General features: G+C 31.9%; 1 protein-coding gene across 6 annotated transcripts in view; it reads right to left on the bottom strand.

Moving 5' to 3' along the window:
* The window catches only part of LOC123718479 (potassium voltage-gated channel protein Shaker), a 183,417-nt gene that overhangs the window by 54,428 nt on the left and 110,113 nt on the right, over positions 1-18,876 (bottom strand). For 4 of the 6 annotated variants that reach the window (XR_006755029.1, XM_045675016.1, XM_045675018.1 and 1 more), the window contains exon 2: positions 2,551-2,828. The exons of 1 other annotated variant lie outside the window; for it this stretch is intronic. Coding sequence is in view for 4 of the 5 variants with exons in the window: in XM_045675016.1 (XP_045530972.1) it covers positions 2,551-2,660 (110 nt within the window). In the remaining variant the exon portion in view is untranslated. The remainder of the gene's footprint in view (positions 1-2,550; positions 2,829-18,876) is intronic. One more of the 6 variants, XM_045675017.1, reaches the window with a different exon arrangement.

The following is an 18,876-nucleotide window of genomic DNA, read 5'->3' as shown; positions in this document are numbered from 1 at the left end:
TTTTTGTCCTGAATGTTACGCTGAAGTTCAAATAAAGTACAGTGGTTAATTTAGACTGGACGTTCTAAAAGACAGCTTTAATTTATGTCGACCTTTGCTAGATGCGGGTGAAATTTTGTTTTAAATCGTGGCTACATTCATTTTTTAAGTGCCCTACCGTGATATATCATCCCCTGTGATGAGGCAACCATTTCATGAAAATAATAGTTTTAGCTTTTATGCTATAGTCAATTAAACGCATCTTAAGCGTCGTGTATTGTACTTTTTAATTTTTTTATTGATAAAAGCTTGCCAACGTGACATACACGTAGAGAACATACAAATATTAAACAAACGATTATTAAACAAAATAATTACTATTACAAAAAAAGTAAACAAAAACCGATTTTAAATACTTAAACAAACTTAATGAAGAAAGCTTATATTACATATGTGGGGTGCATTACTATGCGGCCTTTTGCGTTAAGCTTTGGTTGACCGACTAAGACACGGTAAAAATAGTCTTCAAGTCTTAAGAAAACTTGTGTTGCTACGCTAGACATGTTTTTGCTTTATCATTCAGTGTTTCAATATATTTTCTTTAACATAGAATGTTGAAAGATGGAGGTAGTACTCGATTTTTGTTACACTTGATAGAGTCAGGATAACGTAAGCTTTGTTACAATACGTGTATTATTTTAAAGGTATTTTATATTTGATACATTACGATAAAAATAGTTAAAACTAAATACTGAAAATGTAGTATAAATGCAAATTTGCTATTACGATTGTCCACTGTATCACTTTTGCCAATGAATGTATATATTATTTTACACTTCTATCTCAAAGATGTTTACACAACAAATCTTTCAACAATATACAGTGATTGCTTTGTCGCTGAGTTCAGAGATTTCAGAAGTTCAAAATAAGATCGATTTTCGAGGTGTGAAAACTGTTTGACTGGTTCAAGAATATAAGAAATGTCGTAAGGAAATATAGTTCAAGATTGAATTTATATATATGTAATACGTTCATGGTTCACGTATTGTTTTCGTGATACCACGTCAATTTTAGTATAAGAATGACAACAATCTCTATATATAACTCAGATAACCACGACATATATATGTTAAGTGTAATTCCGAAAAGAACATCAGTGTTTTGAATGCTATGTAGAGTTAAAATTGTGAAAGCGTTCAAAGTCCCTAAACGTATACGGTTGAATCTCAACTACGCCATCTAGCGGTAGGAATGAATTTCTGCTATTAACGCCTTACCACTTTTTTTCTTATATATAAAAATCCAAATTTAACCAAATGTAGAATTAGAAATATTTATAGGAATACAGTGCGTATTATTATTAGCGTGGTCTATAGCATCGTCTCGCTTTTATTATACCGCCACCTAGTTGCTCTTTACTAAACTACTTAAATCACTTTATAAAAGTAGCTGGATTATGAGTGAAGTTATAATAAAATCGCCGAATCGTTATAAATGTAAAACGCCACGTTAGCAATAGTTTAAAGTACGTTTGGTCTATTTATTCTAAACGCCAAGGCATGTGGTTTAACTCAAGCATTGAAGTTTTGCGACTCAGTCTTCAACCTCACAATTATTTTATCATTTCAAACCAGTACCGTAATTTCACCAAAGGTGGCGCTTTACACAAAATGTGAATCAGGTCAAACCAAGCTTTGTAAAAAAAATAATCAACGCGTAACTAAAAACACCGTAGATAGTTCCATAAGTAATTCAAATTATAGTAATTAACACGGGCTTTTTGATTGAGATTGTCCCTCACTTTCACATTGTTCTAGTAATTTATAAAATATATTTGTTTTAAGTATTTTTGTAAATTCCGGTATATAAAAGCTTGTTAATCAGAATCGGATGAGTCTTTTTATAAAAAATGTAACCATGGTTTTGTAATTGTTGGTGCAACAACCACTGCAATTTTAAGGCCAGGAACAAAGGGGTGAGGTCATTTCCAACGAATCATGAACATATTAAGTATATATAATTACTCTTAACCCTTGTTTAACATAAATAAGAATAATAATCCCTTATTATGAGATTGAATACCATCTTGACAAGTTTATACAAGGCTCTTAATTAAAATAACTGGCGGACAATACATTGAATGAATATGCAGTGCGAAAGTCACAAACGTCATTACATTTGTTTTGCTCGACGTTAAAAACTTAATTAAAAAATGATAATGATTTCTATAATTTTTAATTAAACTGACTTAGAGAATGAATATTATATTTAAATATATAATACTAATTCGTATCAGCACAATAAAAGGGATGAAGTGGTTGTAATTTCTTATCATTAGCTGATTGGTTACAAATTGCAAGCCCCTCTATACATTAATTTTAAACTTTTTAAACGACTAACCCCGACATGTGTAAAAATGTTTCTATATTCATTTTTCAGGTATCAAAATAGTAGTAGTCTTATCAATGTAAATGAATATTATTATAAAATGACGACAACCACAAAAATGTAGCTTATGAGCTATACTATAAAATAGTTGAAAACACTAAATATAAATCCAAAAGCACTCACGCTTCTGTATTGTCATCCCGGGATTCTGATCGCTCGGCATTGATTTGTCCCCGTCGATGCCTGCCCCTCTGTTCGTCGCCAAGGCCATAAAGCCCGGCTACCGCTGCCATTCTGCTTACACCATAGTCTTAGTCCATAACATCTTAAACTAAGCGTCCCGCATCCTAATCTACATTAATTTTTATCTAATTCGAAAATCTTGGACGCCTGCATTTGTTCATCACAATTATATTATTGTATATTGTCATAAGTAACGTTGTATTCGTGATCACATTGTTCTGTGGATGCCTTGAGTAATGTATAAAATAATAAATGTAAAACAGAGTAGTGCTATTAATGTAGATCGTTTATAAATAATAAATCAAATGTATATTTGGAATTTGCTAACTGAAAATAATATTTTGTTAAACTACTCAATACATTATCAAAGTATAGAAATATCGGCTATTGTTACAGATTTGGAGTTTCACAGACGATTGTAAAAAATACCATTTAAAGTATGTCAACATTCTCTTGGACCAAAACAAACAAAAAAGAATTATATTGACGCATCGTGTAAGGATTTATTGCTTCGTAATTAAGTATCGCAAAAAAACAACACCACAACACAATCGACGACAATGTAGCATGCCTTTAAATAATGTCTTCGCCTTTTTAATCCTAATACTATCTTGGAGTTTAATTTCGAAGACTATTTAACCAACGTATAATTAAATATTTGTGTAAATCAAGAATTATAATATAATTTAAAAATCGCGGTAGAATCTTGTAAGTAAATATATAAATCTTTAATAATTATGTGTATTTAATTGTATGTTACTTGAAAAATTGAATTATATAGGTTCTATAGTCACTAATAAATAATCTGCAATTGTTTTCAAAATATTGACGAATAGCATTTGTAAAATAATTTGTCAGAAAGTGCTTGATAATTGGATACTCGCTCACTAGACCAAAATGAGTTGAGTATTCACTAATTAGCGTAAATATTCGACCTCGTTTCCAACGTAAGAGGCAACCTCGGCTAAGTCCAAGTCTGATAATAAAATACTTAATTATTAATGAGCATCATAATGTTATGAATAGTGATTTTAGCTTGTGATTATCAACATTTTTGAGCGTTTGAATCACGACCCTCCACAATTTTACAATGCAATTAACGCTACGCTAAAGGATCAAATATTATGCATGCTTTCTACAGACTTTCATGGCTGTTCAGATTTTAAGCCTGTTCATACTTAACAGGTGAAGAGAGCCGGAAAAACTTGGAGCGAGGTGAAATACGAGACTCAAGACCGCGATGGAGATTCACTGTGGACGCACTCTGCCCTGTATAGGGCAATAAGTCAAGTCAAGGATTATTCGTATCTAGTTTTTATTAGCAATAGTCTCTGTAACGTTGTACTTTTTTACTTAAGTAATACACAATTAATTTATAAGGTATGTATACAATGTATAATTGTCTTAACATATTTTCTCATGTAAGTGAATGTTGTTATGATCTTAATGAGTTATAATTATCTTAAATCGTAAACTGTTAATTATTATACCTTTTTAATAGAAGATCTTAAGATAATGTATATCTAATATATAAAGTTGTCGTGTCACGGTGTCTGTAATGAATTTTCTCCGAAACCGCTCACCCGATTTTCTTGTAACTTTGTGTGCGTATTGGTTAGGTCTGAGAATCGGACAACATCTATGTCTAAATGTAAAGGGTAGTCCCTGGTGTTAGTAAATTTTATTTATATGATACAGCATACAAAACTACATTGCATATAATTTTCACCCCGCTACGAGCAACCCCTATTTTTATTTGTAATTTAAAAACCTATAACTTAAACTCTGAGGTTTATATAGAGAAAAAATTATAGGAAACCCTAAAAAGTTTTCATACCGAAAAAGTCTCTGGGGTATCATAGCAAAATGTATGGTATGTACTAAAAAGGTAGGCTAAGTAAAACACACATTACGAAGAAACGAAGTTCACGAGGCCAGCTAATTTATTATAATATTTTATAAATATTTTTTTGGTATGTTTATAAAACATACTATTTGATTTAAGATGAAATGTAATTAATGTAGCGAGTAAACAACTTATTTAATTAATTTAAGATAAAGTTAATGGTACATATTGGTGATAATAATTTGGTAAGAATAACATATATACATCGCTCTCGATCTTAGACGGTCAAAGTCAAAATAACTTTATTTATGTGAATCACAGTATTTTATTCGACTTCATTGCTTACACAACAATATAGTTTTTAAAATATCTAGTCAAATTGGCAATGCAAAGGCTTCTTGGAGGTGATAATCCAATTCTAATGCTAAATTGCCGCATGATCCTATTATTGTTTAAAATGACCCATATTATTGGACATGAAAAGGCGCACAAGGAAATTTGCATTTAGGATATTTGAAATGATTATCTTTAACTTCTTAACTTTGCAAAAATTACCTTACATAGATACTGCATCTACGGCATCTACAAATGCCAGCGTAGTATATACAGAGGAAATGCGAATAATAATTTTTATATTTAAAACATTTGGCATGTTTATATATGTTTATAGTTTCTTGTTTTGTGGCCTTTGGAAAAAAATAGAAAACATTAACTACACCTAAAATCTCAATTTAAATCTAAAAGGTACAGGTTAAAAAACACGAATGGAGTATGGACGAGGACAGGCAAGTCTCTGCTTTATTTATTTGTTAATACTTGTATTGTTTTATTTATTACAGTTATTTATATTATATTTATTTCATTGATTATTCAGTCATTAAATAGGTTAGATTTCTCCTGATGTTATTAAAAGCATACGCATAAACATTAATAGATCTCTTAACATAGTATTCGTGAGTGATGTGAAGAATATTAACCTAATTCTTTTGATACTTGTTGCTTGTTGTGTTAAGTCGCTGTAATTATCATCTTTGAGTTAATTAGTTTCCAACAAGCGATTGTGAATCTTCTTCTCATGAAGATGTAGTTCATTTTGGTTTACTTAAAAATGCTTCAAAGATTCGTAAGTGATAGAAGCGAAGTGATAATGACACTTATATACACGAAAGTGTCAACCATTTTTTTCTACAAAATCGACACCTACATATAGTGAATAAGTGTATCAGTCCATAACACTATATATTTAAACCTTTGCATAAAAAGACAGAATTTAAAGTAATAATTAAGAATTATAAAGTAAAATATATTTAAACAAATATATATATATATGTTAAAGTATTAATAGCCTTTAACAAATGGGAATGAAAGCTGAAAATTAAACTTAAAACAAGCACGTACAGAAGGCTGTGGGCGTATTAATAATGCTCAAAGTTGTAGGAAACTAACAGTCTGATCATAAATGAAATCGTTTGAACCTCGATATTTGCCAGAGCCAGGAAATGGGAGTGATAGTCAATTTCAAGCGATATACGAGTACGTTTATCCACTTATTTTTTCGAATATTCATACGATGGAACGTATATTTTACATAATTTAGAGAGCAATTTCAGTTTCTGGTTATAAACGTGAATAAAGCGGAGTGTAGCTTTCTCAAGACATTTTATACTTTATTTAAATTAGATAACACTGTGTTTAAGACATAATTCTTTAATAACATATGATTTGTATGCGTAATAGAACAAATTTTTGTGTAACATATGAACTACGGTTTAGAAAAATGCATATATTTATTTATTTATTAACACTTCGTTACATTACAATACATACAATTGAACATAATTAAATCAAAAGGAGGGCAACTGGCGGCCTTATCGCTTTCGAGCAATCTCTTCCAGGCATTATTATTTATATGTGTTTCTGTATAATTAATCACCGAGTGTTTGAGTATTTTGTCTTAACATTATGAAATATGATGACAGCCATGAAATGACTTAAATATATTATATAAAATTATTACCAATGGTGAAAATGATGAAAAATTGTATCTGATATATACGAATTATATGTTAATTTTTAATTCCACCGTTTAGAAATGTTTTAAGCCATGTTAATATATTTCTTTCGATATGTAGAACTTTTTAAGTGCACCTAAATTTTTAAAGTAGTAACGAGGTCCATAGAGAACATTGCTTCGGGGTGACGGCTAACGGTGCATTAATAAATAATCAATATCAATCCATAGATACAGACTAAATATAGAAACGTCATTAGGTTATCCTCACTGGAATATTCGATTAAGGCGATTTCGAGCCATGTCTCATAAATAGTAGAATAATTTCGTATTATCGATTTTTTTTACTATTATTCATAAAAGTAACAAACGTAAAATAAATGTTGCGTTTATTCCCACGGCTAGTTTTTGATAAATAAATAATTAATGTCTTATAACACGAAAACTTCAGAATACCTTGGACTACGAAGCATACCAATACATCGATCCTAACCCTATTCCGCATACGGACTCGCCTGTCTACCATATGCCTACAGCGAATCGTTGCTGATTTCATACAATACGAAGAGGCGATGAAAATTTGGAGAAACTGATCGTGGTTGGTAACACAGAAGGCAAAAGATCACGTGGCGGTTCACCAACCAGATATACCGATCAAGCGAAAGACTCATCGTCCTTAAAACTGTACACTGTCATAAGAGAGGTGCTGGACAGAAACCGATGGAAGCAGATAGTCCACTCAAGATATGCTTCGTTGCTGACCACGATGCTCAGACATCAGCTGCCGATTAAAGAGAGAGAGATGACACAAAATGGATATTTTTGTAGCATCTCTTAAATGCGTCGTAGATGCTATTTGTGCGTTCTTTGGCGAGTTTGAGGTCCTACGGTAATATTCAGAACTGTCTCATCTTTGTTGTGATTTTGCATGAATTATGACTATGTGAAAACCGTAATGGGTTGTTACGTACATAATAAAATTCCTCACGTACAAGTATTAATGCGTCATAGAAAATCCGGGTTAAACTCAATACCTTAGGTTCACGCACGGTTAACCATTAATTACTTAAAACATTTTTGCGATGTTGATTCATTATTAGGAAAGCCATAAAGTGAGGAATCGGCCACTTATACACCCTGACGGTTAAACTTTTATATAAAATAACTATATACCATAAATAATCTGTCACGTACGTCCTTGCCGCATATTCTGTTACGATATAATCAAGTCAAGTAACGACTGTTCGTCACTTGACGTGAAATTGATGCTAGAAATTACTTTGCTCGTACTTGATAGTTGTTGAAACTTTGACAAGACGCTAAACAGAGATACCAAGAGATTGTTAATGCTATGTTTTATGTAAAACGTATAACATAATAGTTTGGTTAGGAGAAAGCGACTTTCCTCATTTGTTTTTCATGTATCTTGTTTTAGTTTAAGTTTGTTTATTTTTTTGTTCCTGCTTCTTTGTTGTTTCAAAAACTACGTGTAATATGTATTTTTGCACTTCTTGCCTACCTTATCTAATTTAATATAATTTTTCTCTTCTCACGACTGTGATTTTGCGTGCCATGCCTTTTAATTTAATTATGTCCACTTTTTTATATTATGTGTAAGAAAGTGTTAATAAATAAATAAATATATTTTTAATAATAATTTATTTATTTTAAGCCTTAAATTATTCCCTCTCCGGTAAAGGCTTGCTATCTTTCTCTATCTCGAGCTATTTGCATCCATTCAGGACCCGAGATTTTTTTGATGTCATCATCCCATCGAGCGTAATGTCTGCCTCTGTACCGTTTGCCTGGTGGGCCTTTTAATAATAATAATCATCTTCAATTCGATCATTATGTTCCAGCTTAAAAATCCAATAAAATCCGAGCAGTTAACATGTACGGATATTTTAGTTTCAGGATAAAGTTTTGATTGCTAGTACGATCCAGTGAAGTTCACGGAGATCTTAAACTTTTAATGCCCTGAGGGAAAATTATTAGCCGATTTCTTTAACCGTTTCGTTACAAATATATTTAATTTTATATGTACTAAGGAATTTAATTTATTTGTAAATATTTGTATAGATTTCTCACCAACAGATGTTACACTTCTGATTAAAGGAAATGTTATAAGTTGTTTCGCGAGTTATGGTCAAGAAAAAGGGTTAAGTCTTACAGCTAGTGGAAGTTGGACTCGAGTTACTAATGACAGAGCGAGGTAGACGTAAACGCGTCGGCGACCTTTGAAATATTATTTTTTTGTCAGTCATCGTCCATAAAAATTGCGTCTTTCCTAGTTAATTGTTTTATTAATTAATAAATCAATGGCGCTGCAAACTTTTTAGGTGTGGGCCTCAGATTTCTGTATTTGTTCATGATCATTTTTTAATCGAATAGGCAAGTAGGTGATCAGCCTTCTGTGACCAACCGTCGACTGTTTGGGTCTAAGGCAAAGCGGTTTCCTCAAGATGTTTTCTGTCACCGTCCGAGCGAATGTAAAATGCGCACATAGAAAGGAAATCCATTGGTACACAGGAGGGGAACGAACCTACGACCTCAGGGATGAGAGTCGCACGCTGTAGCCACTAGGCCAACACTACTCTTCTATAGATTATATTTCAATTAAATTTTTAGATATTCAATAAATTCGTAATTGAATCTTTTATCAATTATCATAAATTGAGTTATTTCTATAGTATAATCCGGAACTCTTAAAGAGTTTCATTTGTAATAAAATAAGTAAATTAAAAAATTATTATAAGAAATAATGTAATCTGTAATGGAAGACACTGGTAAAGTTGAGCTTAAAAAGTACCACTTATTATTGAGATAGGGAACCTAGTCTTAGACCAGTAATAGTTCATATACAAACAGATTTTTCAGAGGAAATAAGTTCACGTCGAGTCCATAAAAAATAAACTCATCACCGGTACAGATACTACACGAAAAAAAGGATGAAAGAAATGGACAACAGCACATATTCCCAGATATTAATAAACTTAAAATATTAATATTCTAATTGTATGCTGCTCGTGATCGCGTTTAAATTTCCAAGTAAATTGATATTGATTTTCTTGTATTTTGTGGTATGATTGGCGAAACTATATTAACAGATATTAGACCACGATATCTGCTACACAACAATTTACAATAAACTTTACAATAGCTTTAATGGGCAGTAATAACAATTGTCTTATTAATTCAATAGTAATCACAGTTTTAAACACATTTAACAGCAGTTTACTGCAAGCTATCTTTGCCTATCAAAGGGTGAGGTGTTGTTTATGTTGATTTTGTTTGTATGTTTTTAAACACATGCATTACTGTAAAATAATACTTTATACGTACTGGTATTTTCAATTACGCCGTTATTCATAAAAAACGCAATCAGTCTAATTGCGCTTTTTAACTAATGTACTCTTTCGTCTCTTTCTGTCAAATCGTTTTTACTCTGTGATGAAAAATAAGTATTGTAGCTTTTTAGTTAGATAAAGGTAATAAAGGTATATCATTAGTCAAAGTGTACGAATAACGCATAATACACAATTAAGTTATGGATTGTACGTATTTTCCACACTATACAGTAAGTGCCGCTAAGACCTTTACTCTTGACTTCAGACTTCTATATTTGTGCCGTGATAATTTGGTTATTTAAGTATGTTATTATGCTTATGTACCTAAACACGCCATTCTTTTTTAGGGGGTAAGGTACGTCGGTATCCTCACGATATGTTCTTTCACCGTAGGACCGTGTGTGTAAAATTCACACATATACATGAAAGTTATTGGTACCCAGCGGGAATCGAAAATACCCTCACCGCACTCACTCGAACAACACTGCACTTTTCACACTAAAGGTGATCACTTCAGTACAGTGCAGTCTAGTGCTTAACTCGAAATTCCACATTTTATCTTTGTGCCCAATACTCTATTGATCGGTACGCGTTGAAGGATTTCATTCTCTTGATCCATACGTTAGGCCCAAAAAAGCTATATGTATATCTGTAGAAAGTCAATAACCTTGCCTATAAAGAGAATAGAGAAATTTGAAGTCAAGAGAACCTCTGAATTATTAAAGGTACCTGGATTAGTTAATTATATCCAGTCGTATCCTAAATACTAAGTTGCCGTGCAGTATAAGTGAGTTACAAGTGCAGGTATCTTGTTTAAATTCACGGCTTCACATGCTAAATGAAGTTATCTAATTGTTTAGACTGCAACTTTTAATCGTACAACTAACATTGTGCCGAGGTTACAATGGCTAATTGAACCAGCCGTATTTAAATTAAATGGCCACTTTATTCCTATAATAATTATATTAGCTCCATATTTATATTTTACATATAATCTAAAGAGTTGGTTGTATGCGCTAATCTTGTATTGGGTTGAATCTTGACTTGGTCTAAGGTTATAAAGGTTCTTTAACATCACGCTTTGAGCGTCTTATGTGATACAGTAGAGATATTTTTAATATATATATATTCTAATAATAATTTTGTGGTAGTACTGTAATAGGCAAATTTAAGGCTGTTTTTATTTGGTTCAGTTTATGTGTATTTGTTACATTGGCACATACTACAATCTAGGCTCCGTCCCTTTCGTCTCTTAAAATTTTATTTCTTTAGCTTTAAAGTATAGGACAGACGTATATTTATCACATAAATATGCTTAAAAATATGATATCTCATTCATCAAAAACCCGCAACTGTACCATCTAGGCTTAAAAAGCTAAATAATTATAATGTTTTTAATACACACATAAATACCTCTTAGATATGGTACAATTTCTATTAACCAAATACTTGTTTTTATTCACAACCCATCTATCATTACAATTAATTGAAAAAATTACATCTTTTAGCTGAAATTTTCATACAGTCGTTGGAAAGTTTGTATGGTTTGAAATACTTGATTAAAATACAGAATTTAATTATTTATTTAAAATATGTCTAAGTTTACAGAATTCGATTATTTTTAAAACACGCCTCAGTTTACAGAAATCAATTTTTTTTTTCAAAATATGCCTAAGTCTACAAAATTTAATCTAATAATGGAATATGCCTTAACGTTTGACTTCAGAAAGAACTTCAATTTAATTTTCTTTGTTAAATGACTTGAAACGGGCGCATAATTCTTTCTTTATTTTCTAATAAGCTTCGATTATAAAACAAAAAGATTAATTTACCTTTATTTTTACATTGAACGTATGGATTAAAAATTCAATTAATACGTGCAAACTACTACCAACAAAGTTCACATACACTCGTATGAATACTTTAGTTAAACCAAAAACGTATGAAAAATAAATCGTATTCATAAATTTTAAAAATATTTGATATTTGCCGTTGAATACTGTAACGATTGACCGATTCAAAAAGATATTTTATCGAAACACTATATTGGAAATGCTTTTTTCACAGTTTACAATCACGATTTTAAAAACTAAAAATTCTAGTATTACTCAGAGATTGAATTCTCACAATTATAATTACGTTACTGACTTCACTCATTACTAGGAGTAACTAAGGCTTTTAAGGATTGTATATTGTATTTAGATTAATATATACATCAGAAAATGTTGGTTCACATTGATCGCTGTAAGTGGTCGTCCTCCACCAAATGGAGAAAGCAGCGGGATGGAAGAATTAATGAAATTCAAATACTGAACGAGATGATGATGTTGACTATTTATTTAATCATACTTCCTTGCAATAAAAATAGATAAGACAAAAAGAAACACAAATAGCACAATACTAATATATTACAAGGGATGCAACGGGCGGCCTTATCGCTAATAAGCGATCTCTTCCAGGCATCCCTAGTAAGAGAAAAACTAAAAAAAAATGATGAGTGCAAGAAGTGGAGAACCAAATGTTATGTAAAGTCTTGAAAGAAAACACTTTTTTGGCTCGCTTACATAGGGCAAACTAAACGCAATATGTCCAGCAGACTCAAAGAACACATAAACTCAAACGACAATACTATGTAAAATCTTCTTAAATCCTTAATCTTAAATAATACAAATTATATTTGTATCAATAACAAACTAAAAACTAAAAGGCTAATCTTACAGATTCATGTATAGCGAATAGCGATAAAAAGGAAGGGTAAACACAAGAATTACGCAAATCACGATCGATCAGGATAGGATACAGAAGAGTTTTAAAAGATGATAGAGAGGTAGCCAGTCGTATGCAGTCGGGCAGTCTATTCTACAAGTTGTGAGGAGCTGTGCGATGGAAAACGTAACATATAGTTAGAAGGACCTAAGAATTTGAAGTGATTTTTGAGATAAGAAGGGGTTTTGGGATTGAAAATAATTTAGTATAGAAGTTGAAGAAGATGAGTGTCACGTCTGAGTTGAATAGGTAGCCACCCTAGCTACCTGCGGAAGTTAGACTCATGGTCATATTTCCGATGGTTAAATATGAAACGTATGCAGAAATTCTGCAGGCGTTCGATCTTATCGTGTAGCTCTTCATTCATATCTGCATAATCGAGAATAGGTAGCAGAAGAGATTGGGCTTACATAGTTTGTGGATAGGAAAGAAATTAGAAAGACGTCTCAGAGCATTAGAAGCAGCTTAAAGTTTACGGCTGATTTCCTTTACGTGATGACCCCAGGATAAGGTTTGGTCGAAGAAGACCCCAAGGTTTTTACACTTTTAACAGTCTAATTGAGAGTCAAGGGTACGCCGTCGAGGTAAACGCCAGGGAGCTGAGCCCATATAACCCATAAAATAAAGAAAGGGCTTCTGATGATAATAACTTGACTCTTGGCAGCATTAATTAAAGACTGGTGTCTCTCCAATCCAATTGGCTGTATTATAAAGATCATCATTCTTCGCCTGTATCCTGTAGAGGAAGTTTATCCAGTGTACACTGAACGTAAATTTGGAGTGCTGATGAACTGAAAGATGATAATTAGCCGATAGATGTGCTGTCAGGGTTGTAAAAATAGAAAACATGCATATGTTAGATAAATGGTATTTTTCGCCTGGTTAATGGAGGAGGCCTTTAGACGCATTCACACAGTCAGTCAGTCGCCATGCATTCACTATAACTGAACTACGATCTCTTTAGTTACTAAACTGTGGAATTAGTTTGAGGAGCCTTTGGCAATAGACCATAAAAATAAGAGATATAGTAATCGTAAATAAAAATGTAAATTTCAATTGACCGCGGCAATGTTATTAACATGAATCAAAAAATAAGTAGCATCTTTGTAGATAAACAGGGGCGATAAAAATCCGTCTTATGGTTATAAAGAGCGAAGACAAGGGTACAAGGATTACCTAATGTTAAGTGCTACCGATTAATTTTTTTGTCTCGATATTTTTGAATAATCTAACATTATAATCCAACGAGACTTTGTTACTAACTATATAAACGATCCGTATACTATTTAAAATAATGTAGATGAACCTTATATCCTGCGGCGGGTTATTCTTATTCCCCAGATAATCTCAAATATGCATAAATGGTCAGAAACCAATGTTACGATTCGGTTACTTTTGTCGTTAAATTTAACATATATCAAAATATACTAAGATTGGCAGGCTGTCCTTAACTAAAGCTGGCTGTATGCCAAGCTTTTCGAGCACCGCGTCGAGATATGTATCCATCGAAAAGAAAATGTACTGCTTTATACTTCCTTCGCGAAACAACTTCGTTCGAAATTTAAATTTAAATATATTGATTGTGAATTTGTAAGTCAAACTGTTTATTTTCGCTATAGCAACACAATTCTATAGGCCCAAAGATATTTTTAGTTTATAATCAAGGTATGTCCCTGTCTGTGATATTCTTCTTCAGTTTCATTAATCATTCTTAGCTTGAGAGCCTCGTGGCTACGACGTTTCCTATAGGGCCCATTACGCCTGGTATATCGAATTCAATTTCCGGTCCAAAAGCACATCATATTATAATTTTATATTTTATTCTATGACGTTTTGAGGGCTTCAACAAGAAGAAGAGACTAAGAGAGAGATAATTGCGCGTAGAATTCCCTTGGTCTGTTTCATGATTCTCACGTCCTTAGTAGAATACCTAGGTCCTAAAGCAATCACTTCGGGCGATGAATCCTCTCTACGGCAGCTTGAGAGGGCAAACATTTTTAGTTTAGTGATTGTGCCTTAAGTGCTTTTAAATGGAATTACAGAAATTTGTCTGTCCTTGCTTTTTTAGTGGGTCAGGGTTGTCAGTACAAAATAAGTTTAGTATATGATTTGAGTTAATAATAACATCACATAATATGATTCAATTATTGAAATTAAATGTTTACCAAGAGCCTAAGGGAAACGGCTCTCTGTAAAATGATACAGAAAAATCAGATAATCGATTATAAGATTTAATCGGATTGTGGGTACAAAGAGAGAGGATCTCGGTGTAATCGAATGCTTAGCGGCTTATGTGAATTGAATAAAACGATTGTGAAGTCGGTTTAAAAGATCGAACCCAGCTTTTAGTAATAAATGAGCTTATGGGGTTTGAATGGTATATAGTGAAGTCTAAGTTTTACCCATAATACCTGGTATTATTAGTATGCATCGTAAGTTATTTTATAGGACCAATTTGACAAATGCATTTTTTTGGAAAGCTTTCTGGTTTTTTTTATATTTTAGAACAAAGGAGCTCATCAAGGCCAACGTATGAACTTTACGATAGTTTAAGTATTGGTTTGCGTTGAAGCAGTAATTATTTTTGACCGCTTGGAAGTTTTGACGTTCCATACGACTTGTATAGTTTCCTTACACGTTTTGTATTCAAACGGTGCGTATCCATACTTCCGTTTAGTTTAGGAGGTGGAGCGTTGAGTTTTCCATACAAAATTGTCGTTACTTTTGTGTCACGAGCTATTCAATTCTCCGAATTGATATTTTGTGAGTAAATGATACTATCATATATAGACAACGCTCACTAGCAACGTTTTTTGGTTTTTAAATATAAAAACGGTTTTTAATTGAAATATTCTTAGAATATAATTTAGTTAAATGAATCAAAGATAATTATATTCTTGAGAAAACATTATTGTGTGACAAGACGCGTATAGTTATATATCGGGATCGTTCCCCACTTTCGACACAGGAATTGCAAGTACACAAAACGTGTATAATAGGTATCAATACTTCTTAAGTGTGATTCCCGTCAAAACTATAATTCATATCCTTTGTCTTGAAATAACATAGCATTTCTATTAATTTTTATTTGTGATAATGTATTTATGGTTTAAAATTGACGAAAAATTAGTATTACTATGACTCCCGCATCTCGAAACTGGGGGGAAAGATGGCTGGGGATAGCAAAATATAGATATTTGTGGAATGCATTAAGGATAGTCTTATCCATATAAATATAGATACAACATTTTATTTTATTACTTACTGTTTTTATTTTGTGTCGTATACGTGTTTTTTATGGAATAAAGGAAAGCTGTATTATTTTTATTTATTATTACTATTAATCTCAAAAATATAACGAATTTGTATCCAGCTGTCATTTAAGAGAGATAGTTTAATTAAATATACGGATACATTTATCACTGTCCACGGTGCTCGCAAAAATGCATTTTATAATTGTAGCTCGAATGGAATTACATTTTTGATCAGCGGCATCGCTTCGGGAGATGCATCGGATGAGGTGTCATCAATATTCGGTATCCATTCGCAATCAATCTTGATATTAATAAAACTGCATGCAAGATTTAATGGCACCAACATAATGTTGTTATTTTATTTTAGCACATTGTATATATATATACAATGTGTTATATATATATCAATATATTTTGTTAAAACCAAATTAATTATTTCCTTTTTAATAAAGTGTGCAACTCTGAAAAATAGTTATGTACAGTGTTTGAACTCAAATTTCTCAGTAACTAAAAGGTAAACCAAGGTGGTCTGATATATACCAGGTATTTTCCGTCTCAGATAAAATAAAGGACTAAAACAGTATCATTGAAATTGGTGCAGTTGTTTTTGAGATAAATAAGGTTCATGGTTTAATCTTTCTAAATTACTTTTTTATTATCAGATTCATTGTTCCCTTAATACGATGTTTTAACTTCTGTTTAAATATTACAAACAGTATTTTGAGTTGAAAATTACTGTATCGATGAGTTGTCAGATTTTATGCACTGTCTATTCAGACTCTAGCCAAAACTTTATACATAAGCGAATTCCTATTACACCACCCAACAGTTTACCACTAGACCGCTCATAAATATTGTATTATTAACAGTAAACAGGATTGCACAACGTCAAGTTTATAGACTTCTATACTTAATATTATACAAAGTAATTGTGTGATAAGAGATTTGATTTGATTTTTTAGAACCTATTACATAAACATATTGCACTAGTGGACCCGGCAGACGTTATCCTGTACATGTCGTAAATACAAAAAAATCTAATTGAAAATCTTAACCCTTCTTCAATCTATTAGAACACTATTTAGCAGAGTTTAATTTGAAACACCCGCACAGAAGGTTATATGATATATAGCAACCACATAGTTCACTGATTATAAGTAAAATTATTTATAATAGCTTAAAACTTGTGTGGTAAAAGGTTTGGTTACAAAATGTTGCTTATGCATGAACTGTTTTAAACTGTACGGTTCAAAATTTTACTGTACAGTTAATTAACAAACTTGTCTGCGAAAATCCAGAAAACTAGATATTTGAGCAAAAACTAATAAACCAACAAAGTTAAAGTCAAACTAACTAGAACGCAAATTATTTATTAATACGTTTTCATCGGTAGCTTTCAAAGTTATCAACACTAAATTTTAACTAACTGAAAAACTAAAGTTCGCATAGAAATATTACTGTCACAACTTGGCTGCACAATGAAAGATACATAGTAAAATACATTTTTGATGAAATTCCAAAGAAAGTTGTCATTTTCGTTAGTATTGTAACGAATGTTATTAAATTTGTATAAGCCTACTTTTATTTTACAAGTTTTTATTATTAAAACCGTATAGTGAACACGGAAATGCACCAGGCGTAAATTAAAAAAAAAATTCAAGACACCAAATTTCTAACCTGTAATTTATACAACGTTGTTCTATAGTAGTTGATGAGTTAGAAAAAATTGAAAATATCATCTATACACATCATCGAAAATAAATATATTATAGTATGAATGATATTCATACTATGATATATTTAAAAATAAAAATGCTCAAAACCTGAACAACGAAAGTGTGACCTACTTGCCACGACATAACAAATTATTGTAAAATTTTGCACCTGTTGTAGAGTACAAATCTTTTTTATCAAAAAAGAACCTTTGGACAGACCTATTAAACCTTCGTCTATAAAATAAAGATGAAAAAAACTATGTTTTTAATTAAACTGCTTTGGAAACAACAAAAATTTTAATGATGTCATTGTGACAGTACCTACCTACAACTTAGCCACAATAAAAGATATTAACTCCTAGAGGCGCGCATGCGGTGTCTAACTGATTTGTAGGCAAAGGTAAAATTCAGAAAAATTACTCAGTAGTACACACAAGTAGAGTATTGAAAATTATCTTTAGGTTAAAACATAAATATTTTAAAAGTACATATATTATGAGTACTTATGTAGTCCCACGTTATGTGAATAAAGCACTATCACATTTTAGTTCGTTTAAGTGTATTTGCATTTATATTAGCTGAGTTTCATTTTTGGACGTCAAGGCAGAATACAAAATACCATCCGTATCACCTCGACGTCAGTTCGTATCAACTGAGCATTCCAGGATGATTTTGACGTGCACCATCATTATGTAGAACCAGTTGACCAATAAGGTTTTTCCGAACCAATTCGACTTAGGGTCCTTTAAGTAAAGAGCGTACCAATTCTGAAAAGGCCGGCAACGCACTTGCGAGCAATTTGAGTGTCCAGGGCGGCGATATCACTTACCATCCGATGAGCCTCCTGCCCGTTTGCGTTCTATTACATAAAAAATCAGATTTTATGTAGATTTATTTGTATTGTAAGATCTAAGAGTTAAATATACCCACAAACACGTGTATGTACCAAAAAGTGACAACCCAATCGGACAAAATGATTCACATGCACACTCAAGGAACTGCTTAACGTCCGTCAGCCCGCAAAATCTATTATGTCGTAAAAGTAACATTTTTTCCGAAACCACTTTTATTGCTAGCGGCGTCACCTGGCTTATTTTTTTATTCATGAACATGAGACGAATGTGACATTTAACACAACGAAATAAGGGCTAGTTTTGACACCCAATGAAAGTAGAACACAAAATATTGATTAAATGGTACCGCCGTAATCGCTAGTGTTTGTCAAATAATATATTAGTTGTACTATTGTAATTTCATTCACGAATGTGTCTCTATATTGAACTACTTGATTTTAATTAGCTAACCAAATTTAAGCTAAAATAATTTT

Source organism: Pieris brassicae, chromosome Z (assembly GCF_905147105.1).
Source record: "Pieris brassicae chromosome Z, ilPieBrab1.1, whole genome shotgun sequence".
NCBI classification, from domain to species: domain Eukaryota; kingdom Metazoa; phylum Arthropoda; class Insecta; order Lepidoptera; family Pieridae; genus Pieris; species Pieris brassicae.
The sequence above is the reverse complement of the archived record's forward strand: the minus strand, read 5'-3'. Positions and strand labels throughout refer to the sequence as shown.